General features: G+C 35.0%; 1 protein-coding gene and 1 non-coding gene across 2 annotated transcripts; both read left to right on the top strand.

Moving 5' to 3' along the window:
- Positions 1-7,495: 7,495 nt before the first annotated feature.
- Positions 7,496-7,577, top strand: Trnas-uga (transfer RNA serine (anticodon UGA)). Its single transcript has one exon. It is a non-coding gene; the product is annotated as a tRNA-Ser (tRNA).
- A 1,996-nt stretch (positions 7,578-9,573) lies between these two features.
- On the top strand, positions 9,574-14,310 carry LOC146137148 (uncharacterized). The gene is made up of 3 exons (XM_083393563.1): positions 9,574-9,740; positions 11,628-11,724; positions 12,009-14,310. The coding sequence occupies exons 1-3, from the start codon at positions 9,610-9,612 to the stop codon at positions 12,222-12,224; spliced, it is 444 nt and encodes a 147-aa protein (XP_083249689.1). The 5' UTR covers positions 9,574-9,609; the 3' UTR covers positions 12,225-14,310.
- The last annotated feature ends 3,050 nt before the right edge of the window (positions 14,311-17,360 follow it).

Below are 17,360 nucleotides of genomic sequence, written 5' to 3'. Positions count from 1 at the left end.
AACTGTACACGAGATCAACTTCTTTAATTGGAATGACGAATGGCCTCCTGTTCAGCGAATGGGAGCCAAGGCCATGTTCGTACAACGCTGATGGCCTCAAGCGACAAAAATGTCTCGAACCAGCTGCTGTAGAAGTGCACACTCGACTGGTGTTTAAATTCGTTCACGGCTTGTGTTCGTTGGGGGTTGAGGGTTGAGCTGTATAGCTGCCAATCTCAACTGCAACCGAACCTTGGGGGTTTATTGCCAAGCAATCTCAAAGTCCCGATGTTTTTATATACTCAGTGAGTATATCCGCAAATGAATAAAGGCTGCAACCTGGTGAATTTAGCGACTAGTTCAGGTTGCAGTGGTTTAGACGCGGCGTAGTCCACTGGACCATTCCAAAGTGTACGAATACTTCTGAAAAACAAACAATTTTTGCAAATTTAAGAAAACATTTAACATGAAAATATTAATCGTGGAATTAACACAATGATTTTTAACATAACTCTGCATAAACAAGTTACTCTTTACCTTTACCAATGAAATATATCAACAGATTTTAATAATTAAACATTAAGCAGAACTTCTTTTAAACAAAAAACAAAACACAATTAAAATTACAAGTTATCAAGCTGTTCTTTAAACATTAAATTCCCAGCGTAAATGTTTATTTATCCCTTATCCCTTTAAAATCAACACCGCTAGCAAATATTTCTGTCTTCATAATTTTCAATCGATAGCTTTCAACATCACCATGTAAAGCTTATTTATATGTTGACCATTCTCTAGAATCAAAAATAGTTGAATTTTTATTGTTCACATGCAATATTTGCTGTCTTGATGACACCGTTTATTGTTTTCACCCAACTGGAATTTGACCAATTGGCGTTGTCTATTGTAGCATTGTACTTCCCTTTTGATGATGAACTTCAGTCCACCTCCTGGCAATTGACTTAAAGATGACAAAAATGTCTGAAAGAAAGTCTTTAACTCGTGCGACCTGTATTAGGCTGTCGCAAGTCAAATGAAAGTGAGATTCGAGCATCGCACTTAGAATTTTTCTTGCTTTCATCTTTAACGCATGAAAGCTTGACGCATCGGCGACCGTCACATTTATAAATGGCTGCTGTGCTGAAATTTAAAACCACCCCTATTCTGAAAACAAAACCTTCTTCATAGACGAAAACTGCCAAACAAAACAAGTGATTATATCATGGACACACGGGGTCAGCGACTCCGTCATGCCCGAAACAAAGATACATTTATCGTACATTTATACAGTTTATATTTTTATATTGCCCAGGTTTCGCTTGCTCCCTACGCTTTTACAAAAGGTTGATCAGGCCTTAGGTCAAAACTTTTAGGATGCAAAAGAACCTGCTTGAGCATTTTCTCTACTATACAAAATTCACAAATCTACAGCTGTCACGTTTTTTATCTAGTCGTCAGGTGGCTTAACCCTTCACCTGTCCACGACCTCATTTCTAAAGGGGCATTAACCATCCCTTCTCAAAAAAAACGACGTCTCGTCAGACATCTAGAGGGCTTCAACCGCTCTTAAATTTGCCACGTTTTCAAACTCGCCCACGAGTATCAGACATTTAAGTCTCGAGAGGACAATCCCTGTCCTATTGTCGTCAGATGGAATTCCCGTCATCGTCTTCGACACTTAATTACTAAGAGGAATATTACATCTCTTATTTTAACACATGTGAGGCCCTTGCCCTACCACATCTTTACTCAAGAACGCGTCAATTGCGCTACACTAGCACGAAAGGGGACTCTTCACTCCCCAGATACACATTTGTGAGGCAAACCGGCCCTACCACTTAAATATGCAAAAGATAGTGCGCGTCTAAGGATCCTTTCAACCCTTCCGCCGCACTACAATTTAGGAGGGATAAGTCGACCTCCTTCGCCGCTAAAGGAACTTCCCTAGTCCTTCCTACGGCTATATTTTTTTATTTGAAAGGGAAAGTATTTTCAACCTTTTTTTTTAATTTATATGGGGGGCAACGACCCGACACCATTGACGAACACAAAAACAATTTCGACAAGACAAAACAAACAACTCACAAACAGAAAACACTTACGATTTGACAGATCTCACGATCGGCGTTTCAACTTCAATTTCGAAAATCGGTTTATAATCATTGCACAAAAAGACAGCGCAAATCGTTATTGCTATCGCAAGGTCGCGACGCTGATTGTAAACCTATGTATTCCCAATCTTCAATTATTTTTATCTTTATAGCTTTGCAAGTTTAAACGGTCCGACAAACATTGGACCCAATTAGAAAAGAAATCAATGAAAACCGTATTTGTTTCTATCATATCTTATTCTGAAACTCAAATTGCCAAACTGCAACAACGCAAAAATATTCTAAATTATTTTTTTCCAAACAACAATTTCAACTCAAAAATCAATGCTTTCTTACAAAAACTCAAAAAATTTAAAACAATATGATCAATTTTTCTTTCATTTTAGTTCTTATCAATGATTTCCAAAAATCTGTCCAAAAACATTTTAAACAAACAACGAGATTGCTTTGCTCGAATTCTGCAATCAAACTTTGAACTTTTTGTTCCTGCATTGAAACGCTTAGCAAATGATCGCTCGACACACTAAACTTATTTAGCGATGACAAAATTGAACTTGACTTTTCCATGACTTTGCAAAAACACAATTCAAAACTCAACAGAAACAAAATTCAACCAATTTTCAACAAACACAAAAACAACGAAATTTTCGCACTTTTTATCCAAAAATTTTCCAAATTTTTCAACCTTCAATTGCACAATATTACCCGAATTCCAATTAGTGTTTCAAAAACAACCAAAGACTCGAGGGCACCAATTAAATGTAGCGACTTTTTAGTTATGTTGAGAAACTTATTGGTGGTATCCTATATTCGTTTAATAAGTAACAAAACCTAAAGTCGCTAAGTGAGTTCTATCCGGGTAATTATAAATTCTATTCTGTCCTTAGGAATAATCAAACAACACAAATGTATCTCTTTAGTATATATTGGGTTAAGTGTAAAAGATGAGCGTTAATAACTATCACAAACAAGAGTTAGCATTAATATCGGCATTACACAAATCTACTTACAATATTATTGTCAAATCATAACATGTTACTGCAATAACCACGAATCAAAACTGGCATATTAGAACCGAATCGTTCTCAAATATATAGCACAAAATGCAATACAATTTAGCAAAGTCATCACGCTAACAATTCTACTTCTGGCCAAGTTGGTAATTTAGAAACACAAAAAAGTCCATCAGTCGTTCAAAGACCTGCAGACTAGGCCAGCAGGAATTTGCTAAGATAAACACACGGGACTGGGCGTCCACTTATCTTGCCCGAGTGGCCATCGCTTCGGGCAGCGAATGTCGCTCGCACGCACAGGCTACATTAACAGTGTATGCTCTAAATGACCGAAATAAAGTCGTGGTAATGTACACCTGAAAAAGATAGAAAGAAACAGACAATAACTACATTAATTTCGAAATACAAAAACACTTAAGAATTATCGCCGTCTTAAAACCTATTTAATAATTCGTAATAACTCCTAATGATAGTGGAACTTTGAGATTATATGCTTGTGACAATTAACAAGTTTAGGTGTTTACTGTGTTGATACACACGTAACACTATTAACTTAACGAATTCTTGACAATTACACTGCGCATAACTGCATAACCTCGCTGAATATTGGCCTAAAGTTGACCTTAAGTAACCCCATAGCGCATTTTGTGGACGGCCAGCACATTTTGCAACGCTATGTTACTTTTGCAACTTAACGCATTTAGGGAATTTGCGAACTCCACACCAGACATTACACGTTAGCCTCTCGCCCAATAACGCTTGATTGACACTTAATTATTGGACGAACGTTATCGCGAGACGCGGTAATTGGTCGCCCGAAAAAACGCTGACGCTGCACTACTAGGTTACATTTAAAGCAAGCACTGTAAATTGGTCGCCGCAGCGACATGCCAACTTACCACACGCGTTTGTGCAATTAGGCGCAACAATCCGCGGTAAAACATTAAATTATATCGGTTCCAATTACCCGAAATAAACGGCAGAATTGGATTCGAATCCCATCTGGATTCGAATCCAAGGATTCGGTATTCTACTTTGAACATCCCTAGTCACTTACTAGTTTTCGCTTAACATTTTGTTTTGTTTTAAGGAAACCTTCCCCAACTGTGCGATGGTGGATTCATAGCAGTTCACCCGAGTGACATCAACTTGACACCAGAACAGTGGCAGGTACGTGTGACTAGTGACAGGTATGCGTGACTAGTGGCAAGTGACATCAACTTGACACCAGAACAGTGGCAGGTAGGCGTGGCTAGTGACAAGTTTATGTGACAAGTGACACTGGATGTGTGGCATGTAAGCATGACTAGTGGCAGTGACACCCGATCTTGGGCAGGCTTGTGTGTCACGTATTTGTGGCAAGTGACAGGTGACACTCAAGAAGTGGCGGACATATATGGCAAGTGACACTGTGGTAGTTGTGGGTAGGCAAGTCAAGTGACGTTTCAGCAGTGTCAGGGTGTGTGGCAAGTAGGGATGTTCAAAGTAGAATATCGAATCCTTGGATTCGAATCCAGATGAGATTCGAATCCAATTCTGCCGTTTATTTCGGGTAATTGGAACCGATATAATTTAATGTTTTACCGCCGATTGTTGCGCCTAATTGCACAAACGCGTGTGGTAAGTTGGCCTGTCGCTGCGGCGACCAATTTATAGTGATTGCTTTAAATGTAACCAGTTAGTGCAGTGTCAGCGTTTTTTCGGGCGACCAATTACTTCGCGTCTCGCGATAACGTTCGTCTAATAATTAGGTGTCAATCAAGCATTATTGGGCGAGCGACTAACGTGTAATTTCAGGTGGGGAGTTCACATTTCCCTAAATGCGTTAAGTTGCAAACGTAACATTACGTTGTAAGAGGTGCTGGGTGTCGACCAAATGCGCTATAGGATTACTTAAGGTCAACTTTAGGCCAATATTCAGCGAGGTTATACTGTAATGCACAGCGTAATTGTCAAGTATTCGTTATGTCAATAGGTATTCTTTGCAGTACATTATTTGACTGCATAACATCATTTTAGTCAAAAAAAGAAGCACAAAAACCCAACAATGCTTCAAAAACAGGACCGAATTGCTAAACAGTTCTGTGTTCGGTGTTGCATTGTTCTCACTATTGGCAAACATATAAGTTTTGGCAACAACCTGGACAGTGGACATATTACAGTTTACACAACTGCTTCAAATTACAGTTGTTAAGAATGGGAGATTTACATATGGGAGATTTTTTATTATAATGTACACCTGTTAGCAAAAAATCCCTTCCCCAAACAAAATCGAGGTTAAATAATTTAATAAAATTATACTAGGATTCGATATTCTGGATTCGTTATTCTAGATTCGAAACCTATTATTCTAGAATACCTTGGTATTCTACTTTGAACATCCCTAGTGGCAAGTGGCTTGACATTTGATATGTTTGGATTACTAAAAAGTGAGACTCAGTAGCAATTGATAAAGTCTTTATAACACAGCATTTCATCGCCACAAATGTTCCATTGTGTTGCAGATTTTGGGTCAAGCTTTCCAGAACCAGCAGTTCACGAATGGAGCGCCAATTATCATGGGAACCCCACAACCTCAAAATGCCCCCCCAAAACTTTACGCCGTGCAAATCAACCAGCCACTGGAGGCAGGCGGGAGCTCTACTAGCCAATCAAATTGCAGCAAAGTGGAAATTGATCAATCAGCTCACAGTAGTAATCGAATCAACCAATCAGCATCCAGCATTAGTGGAGTTAAAAGATTCGAGACTTGTTCAGACAAAACTTTGTCGGAAACGTAAGAATTTCTGTTTTAGGTTCACAGGGGTTGGCAAGTGCAGACCACGTGATTGTTTAATGTGGTCGCTTCATGTATTTGTGGGGTGGGACACAAAAAACAAACCACTACTACAAAAGAGAGTTTGCAGCTGGATTTATAAAAAATTCAAATATAAACTTATTAAACTTAACTGTACTGTGTTTTTGTGGGGCGCCCGGAACATTGCGCGATCCATGCGCCCGCAGTACTATGTATGCTCCTCACCCCTGGTTTAAGGCAAACAACTTTTAGTAAAATATACCTACAGTATGTGGATAGAAAGAATTTTTTACTTTCGGTTTTGTATCGATCTAGCTCGGCAAAAGTTGATATTCCAAAGCCAGAATTTTCGGCTCAAACAAATTATTAGCACTGTTTGTGCCAGTGCGCTTAAATATTAAAAAAAAATGATTGTGTATACCGATTGCAACAAAGTGAATAAATGCTTATTCGTATTTAATTCTTGTAATTACAAAAATAATGTTATTGAGTTCGTATACGCTAGGGGTCAACAACTCTTCAATATTGAAAAACGACGGTTTAACCCAAAACAAATGTTAATTTTTTAACATTTCCAACTTTGACTTGCGACGCATTTCATTATGTCGTCACAGAATGCCCGATCTACAATCGAACGAAGCGATTCAATTGGAAGAAAGTTTCAATCAAACTCTTCTAGAAGCTCCACATGCCACTATGACGTCATCGAACAACAACTATTGCGTCACAGAAGGAAGTGTTGATGCGTTGCCAATTTTTTTCGGTGAAGACAGTGGAGCTTTCTTGTTGTGAAAAGTTTCGATAAAACAATAATTTTGACACGATTTTCAGTTGGTTTGGGAAAGTCACTTCTTATTCGCTCGGTTCTGTCGAATTAAAATAATTTTTTCCTTCAAAAATCTTGAATCTTAATGGTTAAAGCAGGCTGTAAGTAGAACAATTTTCAGAGATGACGTTATAGTTACGTCATAACGTGACGTCTAAATCAAGTAACTTGAGGTTATTGCTCGATGCCGTGCGCAAACATGCAACGGAAATTTTAGATTAATCCTGTTTAAGAAAAGGGCGGGACGGCATTGGTGAAAAAATAACATGTTACTGAAACGCCGCACCGGCTTACTTTCATCACTTGTAAAGAACAAATTTACGTAATTCTTTATTTAAACTTACTTGGCGGCTTTGTCCTAATTAGATCACAGTTTTATAACTACAAATATTTAAACAACCGATCATACATTTTTGCCGACGTAGTCAGTAATATTTAGAGCACAAATCCATAAACTGTTGAATTTTGAACTAAAACAAAAGTAGTACAGAAATACTTTCAAACGTTTCAACAAAGACTTACAAACATCCATACTACACAAAAAGGTTATAATGTAAATCCAAAACTGAAACGTGTATAAACAAAGAAATACATTTCAGTTCCAATATTACTGCAATCAAGTAAATAAACTTAATTAACATTGTTGATTTGCGAAGATCACAGTTTCATAACTAATTCTATTCAGAATGTTGTATGAAACATAGTTAAAACTGGAAGCCCTGGAACTACGCGCCGCTGTTTACAAGCGCGATTTCGCCCTGTTTCATTCGTGGCTGCGATGGCCGAGTGGTTAAGGCGTTGGACTTGAAATCCAATGGGATCTTCCCGCGTAGGTTCGAACCCTACTCGCAGCGATTATATTTTTCTCAGATTAAAATGTTTAAACGTGCTTTTTGTAATACCATCGTTGAGTTTAGAAAACATTACGATTTTAAAGCTTAACACGTTTTTTTATGTAAAGAAAATATGTGATGACAAGAATTTTGAACTTGTATGTAATTTTGTTTAATTTTATTCGTGAATTGCCGTTGAATTTTTGAGCAGTTATGACATAATTGGACAATTATTTATTTCGACCTTTTTAAATCGCAGTGTAGTTCAAATTTGAAAATTTAAGGCTTTTTAGGCAAGTGTAGAATTATTATCGTAATACTAGAAATTATCAAAATAATACACCGGAATTAAATCCAATATAAATAAACTAAATGCACAGCAAATTAAGGTAAAAAATGAAAATTGCTGCCAGAAAATGAGAATGAAAATTCGTAACCCAAGTGTGTTTGCGGTAAACAATTTACTGTTTGCTCTTTAATTAATCTTTAACTTTAATAAGTTAGACAACTAAAATTATTTAGTTTATATTGTATAATAACCTAAAGGTTAGAAAACAGACACATTGCTATTCATTTAGTATATTTACAAACGTTTTTTTACAACATATTTTTTTCTCACCTTTAATCTTAATTTCGTGACGTCGTTGTTAACAACGTATGAAACCACTCAAGCGTGAACGAAACGTCATTATTGTGAAAAGTAAACACAAGTTTGTTTTTAGGGGCGTGACTTGAGGGTGCATTTTGGAACGTGCGTGCCACAGAAATAAGTTTTCAAGGGGGTATTTGGCCGAGAGGTACCCTCACTTACTACCTGGAGAACCAGTGACTTCACGTGTGTTGTAAATTAAATAAAGTTTTTTAAAGGGTTGAAAAAGATACGCTATTCAAGAACGACTCAGGGCAGACTTAAATTGTTTTTGAAATGATTTCCAATCAAGCAATCTTGCCTTAGTGACAAGTCGTTTAAAACAATGTTTTAGGTGACTGATTAGAAGGTTAATCCCTGCATTTTGTATTTGTACACTATAAACCTCTACTGAAGTATGCAAAGTGCAACTGCTTTTTAGCAAACCAACCAGCACAAATAGTAAATTTCAGCAAACAATCTAGATCAAATTTCCTAACTTGTTTTCATTAATCAATCAAAATGCTTTCCAATAACTTTGTGAATCCACAGTAAATACATCTAATAGCATTTTCTGAAAGCTATACATAATATGTGAAAAGCAAATTTGTCTCTAACTGCAGGTTAGTCTATTGAGCAGCATAGGAATGAATTGTCACGGTTAGTTAAACCACATGAGATGTATTGCTATATAACCTTACTAGTTTTTTTTCTGCTGTTATAACAACTTAACCAATTTTCAAACCAACATATGCTGCATTGGCATTTCATAGTAAAATTATTGAGATATGTTTTAAGATGCTATTTAATGATAGATATGAAAGTCAGGACCCTAAAAACTATAAATTTTATATTAAGATTGATAACGTAATTCTATTTTAACATAGCTTTAATTTGATTTTTTGTTCATTCTGCTTAATATTTAATTTTGACATGTTAGATACTGAAATGAAAATACATGTTTTCAGTCTTAAGAGTTGAAAAGTATTACAAGAAGCTAGGTTAGAATTAGAAAGTTGGGCTACATTTTATGGAAAATAACTGTAAATTGTATTCAGCCACAAAAAATGCTTGAATGCACAAACTTTGGCCATGTTTAGGGTTTTTAAAATATTACTTTATTTACACCAAAGTAAAATTTAGCAGAAACTTCATGATAGCTTCACAATGTTGAGCTGAACATTACTTTAATGGGATATTTAAAGTTTTCAATCTGGGAACCCACAAACTTATTTTCAAGTTTTTCGTTTCAAGGCTTAAATATGATTACATTTGTTCTTCGATGGTTATTTTAAGAACAGACGCCTTTTTTTACACCTTCTAAATACTGAGACTTGAAACTTGAAATCCGAAATTTGTTTTGTGTTTTTTAGTAATAATGATATGATTAGCCTTCTTTAAATGTAAATTCATTAAAAGTTGAGCATGGACGAACATAACGGCGTTATGCGGAAACGATTGAATAATCGTGAGGATAAAGTTGACTCTGAAGCTTCATCGTCAAATAATCGACCGAAACCACAAGTACAAGACGACAAGGTCTACGAGGGAATAAGGTAAGTGAAGTTATGTGCGCTAAATTTCCAGAGGAATACTCTATGTTCGGAGTTTTGTTGGCAATTACAAGCCTGCTATGGAAATAACATTGGTTACAAATTAAAAACCATTGATTTCCTTATAAAGTGTTAAGTGCTAACCCTAATTTGAAGTTTTGAAAACTCTTTTTTCGGGGCACCTATCAACATACTAACCAAAAAATATTAAGACTTACAACCTGTGAACCTTGGTGCCACTTGTGGTACATAAAGGTTTTCAGATATCATGTAGAGTTTATATTTAAGTTAAATTTTATTGTGCCTGATGTAAGTTGTACTCTAACTTTGTGTCCTTATAAATTAATCAAAATGCAAAATCGGTTTAAAAGTAATGTCAAAACATCTGAAGAATCCTGTTGACTCCAAAGTTGATCCTTATTTTTCCAGAGATATTTATTGTGATGCATATGTATACACTTGTATTTTGTAATATTTTTAAACAGCCTAAAATATACCAAAGTATGTTTAAGTTACCCATTAATAATATAAATCTATATTCTCATTTATATACATTTTTTATCGCCAGTTTAATTTCATCATTAACTAAAAATAACAGTTTTGAACAACCTTTTATGGTCGCGACATAGTTGCTCTGTAAATATTAACTGAGTAAATATTCCTGAATGTTACCGAATGTTCTTGGGTTCAAGCCGGTTAAAATGTAAAGGACTAGGTTTACCTAAATACCACCGTCAGCATCCACTGCAAATAACAAGCTATTTTTAGCTTATTGCTAATCTGGTTTAAACCTGTTCTTTTAAATCTAACTTTTAACCATAAAGGGGTACGTTATTGCCTAACAGTTCAGTTTTACTCGTTAATCGTTTGTACCGTTTTGCTTGAATATTTTGCGAGTAAAATTGCTTTATACTCGTAATAATTTTATTTTCAGCTCATTCGGTTGTATCTTACAACACATCTTGTCGTTTAATGAAATTAAAAAATCTGGACAACCAATTAACAAAGCACTAATGTTAAATATAAATTAGATCGACCAAAATTTCTTTAAATAATTAAAACCGACTCTTTTCATTAAAAAGGTTAGTAAAACACAAATAATTGCAGTTTTACATATTATTTAGGCACACTACAAATATTCAAAAATTGGCGTTTGATTTTTTACACTCTAGTACAGTGGTTCCCCATCGGGGTGTCACGCCACCCTCATGTGCCATTTCTAATGCTCAAGGGTGACGATAGGTATTTTGAGAATTTGTAAGAATTTTATTTTTGCTCAATTGGTAAGCTTCTTGATACAACTATTTGTGTATTATTTTTTGTGTATTATGAGATCATCAAACGACATTTTCCTACGTGTTTTAAGTTGATTGTGGTGTTCCAGTTTTAGTTATAGTAACATTTTTAGTAAAATACTCTTTTTTCAGTAAATAACGAAAATTCCAGTCGGGTGCCCAAAATCTATTTATTATTTTTGAGGGGTGCCATAGGCCACAATAGGTTGGGGGTCACTCCTCTAGTAAAATGTTTTCAAGTCATTTTTACTGCAACACAAATGCAACGAAGCTTAGGTGACACAATTATAATATTCACTGAACGTTTTGCAAGTGAACAAAAAATACATATTAATTAGCATTAAATTAGCTTAATTTTAATTATTATTGGCAGTGCTTCCATATTGCTGCAGTTTTCTCAAATTTTGGTGAAAGCTAGCCAGAGTCCAAGTATATAAATCCAATAATGTGAAGTTCTAAAGTCGGTGAACCGACCAAATCAACAGACACCCATAGGCTGGGAGCCAAAGGTTCACATTAGTACATGGGTGACCAACATATGGCACATACGCTCACATTAACACTTTTAATACAACCATTGATTGTTTTGTTATAGGGGCCACGAGAGGCACATTCTCTTCCACTTTTTCACGTTGTTCAGTATCAGCTTTTTCATCGGCGTTCTTTTCATTCATCTCAGTCTCTGGATGAACGTAAGTTGTTGTCACTTCTAAAGTTTTGTTTAAAATCTATTTCCTGCACGTTTTTTGTCCGATAATTTCAGATCAGAGTCAATACTCAATGCCAAGTGGTAATTGTTCGGTTAGATTTGTAAATATTACAGTCACAGTTTGTTTTATTAAAGCTTTGGTGGCCACTAATCAATTTTAGCATATTTTAAGTAAACATAAAAATTGTGAGATTAACACTGGTTACAGTATTAAAAGCTTGTGTAAAGAAATAATAAGACTTTTCACATAATCTTGCTTTTTTTCAGGCCAATTTCTTCAACGCATCATTGGACGGTCACCTCAACGAGGAATTAAACACTGGTGTGCCATCTAGTGTACAAAGTAATCCTTCATCGCAGCGCAACGATGACAGCAAGGTTGTGGTTAGCTTGATTAGCGGCAGTTTTCATTACAACGGCCAATATTTCCAAAACCAAACGCTGAACGCAACAATGAACAGACTTTTTGCTGCTCCGACGTAGTTTATCACAGTTCCGACTGAACGACAATCAACGACGATTCTAAATCTATAAAGGTGGGAAAAATTGGCATTTTTTCCAAATGTTTGCTCATTATAAACGGGCAAAAAACCGGGTCGTGTTTAAAAACTTGCTTTTTTGGTAACCAACACAAGAAGAGTTTCTGTATTTCAGAGAAATTGTTTTTTGCTAATGTATTTATTTTGTGTTTTAGGCAACCCCCAAAAAAATTGCCCATTATGCCAAGTTACTCACTTCGGAAATTTATATGCTATAAACTTGTGTTTTAAATTTCATATACCATTTGCACTAAACAACTTTGGTGACATTTAAGGCTGATTCTTAAAAAATCGTTGGAAAAGCTGGATTGTTAGTATTAGGCTTGCTGTGGAGTTAGCAATCGCTATTCTCATTATTTTCTTGTTTTTATAGTACCATTTTAAAAACCCATTAAATGGATTAATAATGTGTCATAGCATAGCTATATTTAAAATTAAAGATATCTTTTTGAAAAATGACATACAATCAACCTATCTAGTGCTTTTTAGCTTGAAAAGATGACTCAAATAATAAAAAACTGTAAAGTGCGATCAGTTGTTTTTTGTCATCATCAAATATTCTTAATAATAACAAACAATACTGTAAATGTTAAATCCACTCATTTTCTTAAAAAACAATATGTAGTTGTTTTTAATATGACTTTATCTCTTAACTTCTGGTGTCGCAATGTAGTTTTTCGGGTTAATTTAATTTCGCCTTGAAATTCTTTCACTTTGTAAAATGCCAACTAGTCTTGTATTTTCATGCGTGTCCAAACTTACGTGGGTTTAAAAATTATTTATGTAACATCCTGGCAATATTTGGGGTTTCAAAATGTGGATCAAACTGCGTTAATTATATATTAACATTTATCTGTTCACAATAGACACACAACATTTAAAACAGTGTATTGCAAAGTTGTTAAATGTGGCCCTAGTAAATAGAAGTGATGGCAATATTTTAAGAAGCAATGTTGTTTAAATTGTGGATAAACTAGCAATAGATTATTACCTTAAAAGGCTTAAAACACTGAAATCCAAAAGAGTTCTAAATGTTATACACATTACAGCGCCATTTAACATTATTCCTAAATTTTTAGCAAAGCAATATACAGATGATGCTACAAAGCAAATAATTACATTTCCTGTAATATCATTTCCTTTTCATTTTTATGATATGTACAAATCTATGTTAACAGTTGGTTCGGTGGTATATGGTTAATGTTTGACCAAAGATCGCTTTTGGCCAAGGGAAATATAACGGCTTACGGTGTTTTTTTAATGTGTGGCTTTATTTAATATATGGCCGGTGTCACACAACCAAAGTACAGGCGAATATGTGCACAGTTTTTAAGTTTTTTGGGGGTATAAGGAATTTCGGGAGACCCCAACTGTTTCACCCAAGTCTATAAAAATAAACATAGTCGCTTAAACTGCTGCAATTAATAAATCAAACATTTTTAAAGAAATCATTGGAAAAATTGAGAAACCATTTCAGTCGTTAAAATATCCCCCAAACAGTCTTTATGTAAATGCCTCTAACCAAATTCGTTTTGTAACAGTTAAAACAAACAAAGTTTTAAGTATGAAAATTGCTAGTATGGATAAAAAACATTTTCTTGTGACATACACAGCAAAAGATAACACATAGAAATACGATTTAAGGAATTAATTGTTAAATCATGTTACCAAGTCGTTGTAAAATACTCAATATTGCTCGTGTGAAGCAGACAGATCTTTGGGCTGACATTTCATGAAAATTTAATTACTTTATTGGCTGGGCACTGATTACTAGAATTTATATAATTTTGACGAAATTGAAACCTTTACAAAAGTATGTTGTGTTGTGCAAAAAAAACATCTTTCTTCCAAACAATATTCCACTATTATTAATATTTTTTTACTTGTTGGTAAAGTTACATTCAACAGCCACCAGTTAGTGAAGTTTTAGAAACAAATTTAAGTCTTAACATTTTACTGATTTTTGACATGGCTGTCATTTCTTTTTAAAACCAAAATTGTATTTATCTAATTCATAAATAGTACATTGAAAAGCATAGTACATTGAAAAGCAATACTTTATATGTAAAAGCTAGAGTAATGAATAACATCCGTTATTATTTTGTACTGTTCCCAATTGTTGTTTTATAGCAAAGTCCTGGTTTATTTAGTCAATATTACTTAACTATGTTTGCACCCAGACATTTAAATCCAAACAAACCCTTCCTATTGGTTGCAGTCTGCAGCAATAGAATGTCTGTGGAACCTTGAATGTAAACAAATATCACAGCACGTTTGTGATGTCATACAGCTGTCTATTATACTGTAAACAATTCAACAGAAAGCAACAGAATGTGACACCGATATACTTATTTAGCATAATGGCTTGAGATTGATTTAATTGCTGGTAAATTAGGACAACTTTGTTTTTAACAATTTAAATAAAAATGCTAATTTTGAAAATAATGATTTAACTTTAATGTGACCTCACTAATTATGTGCCTGTTATTGATGTTATTGATGAAAGAAAAAAATGCCCAATTATGCAGAAAATTTAATTTATCTTGTTAATTCTTGACTTCCCTTGTTTCCAAGCTTCCTCTGTTCACTCAATGCATTTCCTCACAAACATCTGGCCACATAATTAGCTGCTAACCAGCATCAGTAGAACATTAAACACAATATAAACGTGATGTACAGTTTGCTGCAAGAAAAATGTTTAGTTGGAAGATAGTGTTTTTTTGTGTGTTTAGAACCTCAAAACAACAACAGTTATGGAAAAATATTTGTAAATTAGGTTCTAAGGTTTGAATTTTTCATACAACTCAACGTTTTCATTTCTCTCTCAAGACTCAAAACGTGACCCCCGTAGTTTCGATATTTCACTCCATTTCCTGGGAAAGTCCCTCTCTGCTTCAACAACTTGCATCATTCCAATAATTTCACCACATCGCGCTAGCTACTGTTACGTCATAAAGCAAGCGGTAGGATGAATGAATCGAAACTCGAGTAGGGCGATTGCATCACATAAACGCAGTTTGATCCACAAGCCCCAAGGAGGTTAATAATTAGGAAACTAAAAGTGCAAACTGAAACTGCGCGAAGCAATTTGCCCAAAACCCGATTGCATTCTAACTAATTTCAACCAAACTTCTTTTTCGTGGTTTTTCATAACATTTTGGAAAGAAAAATTTTGGGGTGAATTTTTTTGGGGGGGCACAAATTATGGGATGCGGTCGGAAACATAAATTGGTTATCGCAAGGAACAAAAATCATTTTTGTTTTCTTAAACGTAAATTTATGTTTAATGAAAACAAGTTTGGTTGAAAAAAACGTTGTTTTATTTTGCACTAAAACTGATAAAACCCGAACGTAAATATATTTCTAATAAAAGCTAGCATTGGTTCCTCTATAATTCCACATATTTCGCTCATTTATTAATGAGTTAAACAAATTACAATCGCGCATTTGCAGAGCAAAGAATTATGCGAGGAATTGATAAAGTTGTTCGCTTCGTTTGTTTTCCTCACATTTTAAAAGTACCGCATTATACACATTGTCGCCTGTCGCTTTGATGGTTCAGCTAGTTTTCGCCCCCCCCCCCCCCGCTTAATTTGCCCGACTTGGGGGTGAGGGGGCATTGTTACGATGGTGTGTGGTGTGTTACGTCATAGAATATATTATATTTTGCACTGTGTTCCTTTTAATTCGTTGTTACGTTGCAATCTTCTTTCACTTGTGTCTTAATCCGACTCCTTTTCGCCGCTCCTTGTAAATATTTGATGAATTATACGAAAAATCGCCAGATATCACCTTGTCGTGTGAAGCTGCCAACATTAGATCAAGTGCAAGTTTGAGATGAGACCATGAACAGTGGATTGCTTGACCAAACAAGAGTAAGCTCAGAATTAAGGATGTCCAATAAACCCGATACTATAGGGCGGTATCGCAGCTGGTCTGCATTAATCAAGATCTATTTGTATTTGAAATGACCGATAATATCGTATCGTAGCCGACACCTAACAATTGATAGTATCGATATAATCGTTCGATACCAAGGTTGTATCGGCGCCGATCCAATATCAATTCAATTTAGCAATCTTAGCCTTAGTTTGCGACTCATGCAGTGATTCTACTTTAAAGGTAAATTAGTAAAATATTTCAAAGCTAAAGCAAATTTTGTCCTTTTATCTTGGAAAAATTTCCTTTTAATCTTGTAATTTCATCTCTTTGTCTCTTTGCTTGTTAAGAATAGTGATGACTGATGACGTAATCTCGCTTCAGGTCACAGATGTCAAGCAACGTACAGGCCTGGAATAAAAAAAAATTAGCTATGACCAAGTTTATTCTCAATTATACCTGTTGTTCTCAAAGCAGGCTTTTCATACTTTTCAGTCAGCCAAACCTAATTTAATAATAATTTTTGCACCATTGAGGTTTGGAAATGATCAAAGCAACATGGATTCTAAATGGATGCACCACTTTTGCTGGCGAATATGCAGCTGAAATCCAATCAAAAAATGTTTTTATTTGGTTGACATTGGAAAAACTTTCAACTTAAAGATATGTGACGCATTTGGCGTAACGACATTTTGGCCCTAATTCAACAGGAACCCACTTTTATAAAACTTCCAAGTCGCTTTGCGAGTGATCAATAGAAACGTAAAAAATGTAGGATCTTTTAGAACTGGTTTAGGATGCTTTACAAAATTCAATATTTCTTCGCAAGATTTAATAAACTAGATAATGTTGTTTAAATATTCAAGAACATTATGCAAAAGAAAATACGTCAATACAGAAGTAGGTGGCATTTTGTGGACGTTTTAAATAAATATTTAGTCGCATGGCGCAACACAGTTAAATAGATTTTATTAAAACAGACGAAAACATGACAAAAGCAAATAGAAGTTTAAAAAGTTTGTATTTACATGGTAAACTTTACCCAAAAATGAAGTATTTGTCTTGAAACCCCTTGGACTACGCAATTTGGTATTACTGCAATCTAAAAGCCACATTTGCCAACTAATGTTATTCGTCTGATGAAGTGCTTGGCGTTTCAGTTTGCATAAATCAATTCAATATAATCGCAGCCTTAATGAAT

Source organism: Ascidiella aspersa, chromosome 7 (genome assembly GCF_963924565.1).
Source record: "Ascidiella aspersa chromosome 7, kaAscAspe10.2, whole genome shotgun sequence".
NCBI classification, from domain to species: Eukaryota; Metazoa; Chordata; class Ascidiacea; order Phlebobranchia; family Ascidiidae; genus Ascidiella; species Ascidiella aspersa.
Note: the sequence above shows the minus strand (reverse complement) of the source record. Positions and strands in the feature narration are given on the sequence as shown.

What these genes read in the sequence shown, in the direction of transcription:
- LOC146137148 (XM_083393563.1), top strand. Translation starts at nt 9,610, where the DNA reads ATGGACGAACATAACGGCGTTATGCGGAAACGATTGAATAATCGTGAG. An exon ending in AAGGTCTACGAGGGAATAAG is followed by an intron (nt 9,741 to 11,627) that starts GTAAGTGAAGTT and finishes GTTTTGTTATAG; the next exon opens with GGGCCACGAGAGGCACATTC. An exon ending in ATCTCAGTCTCTGGATGAAC is followed by an intron (nt 11,725 to 12,008) that starts GTAAGTTGTTGT and finishes GCTTTTTTTCAG; the next exon opens with GCCAATTTCTTCAACGCATC.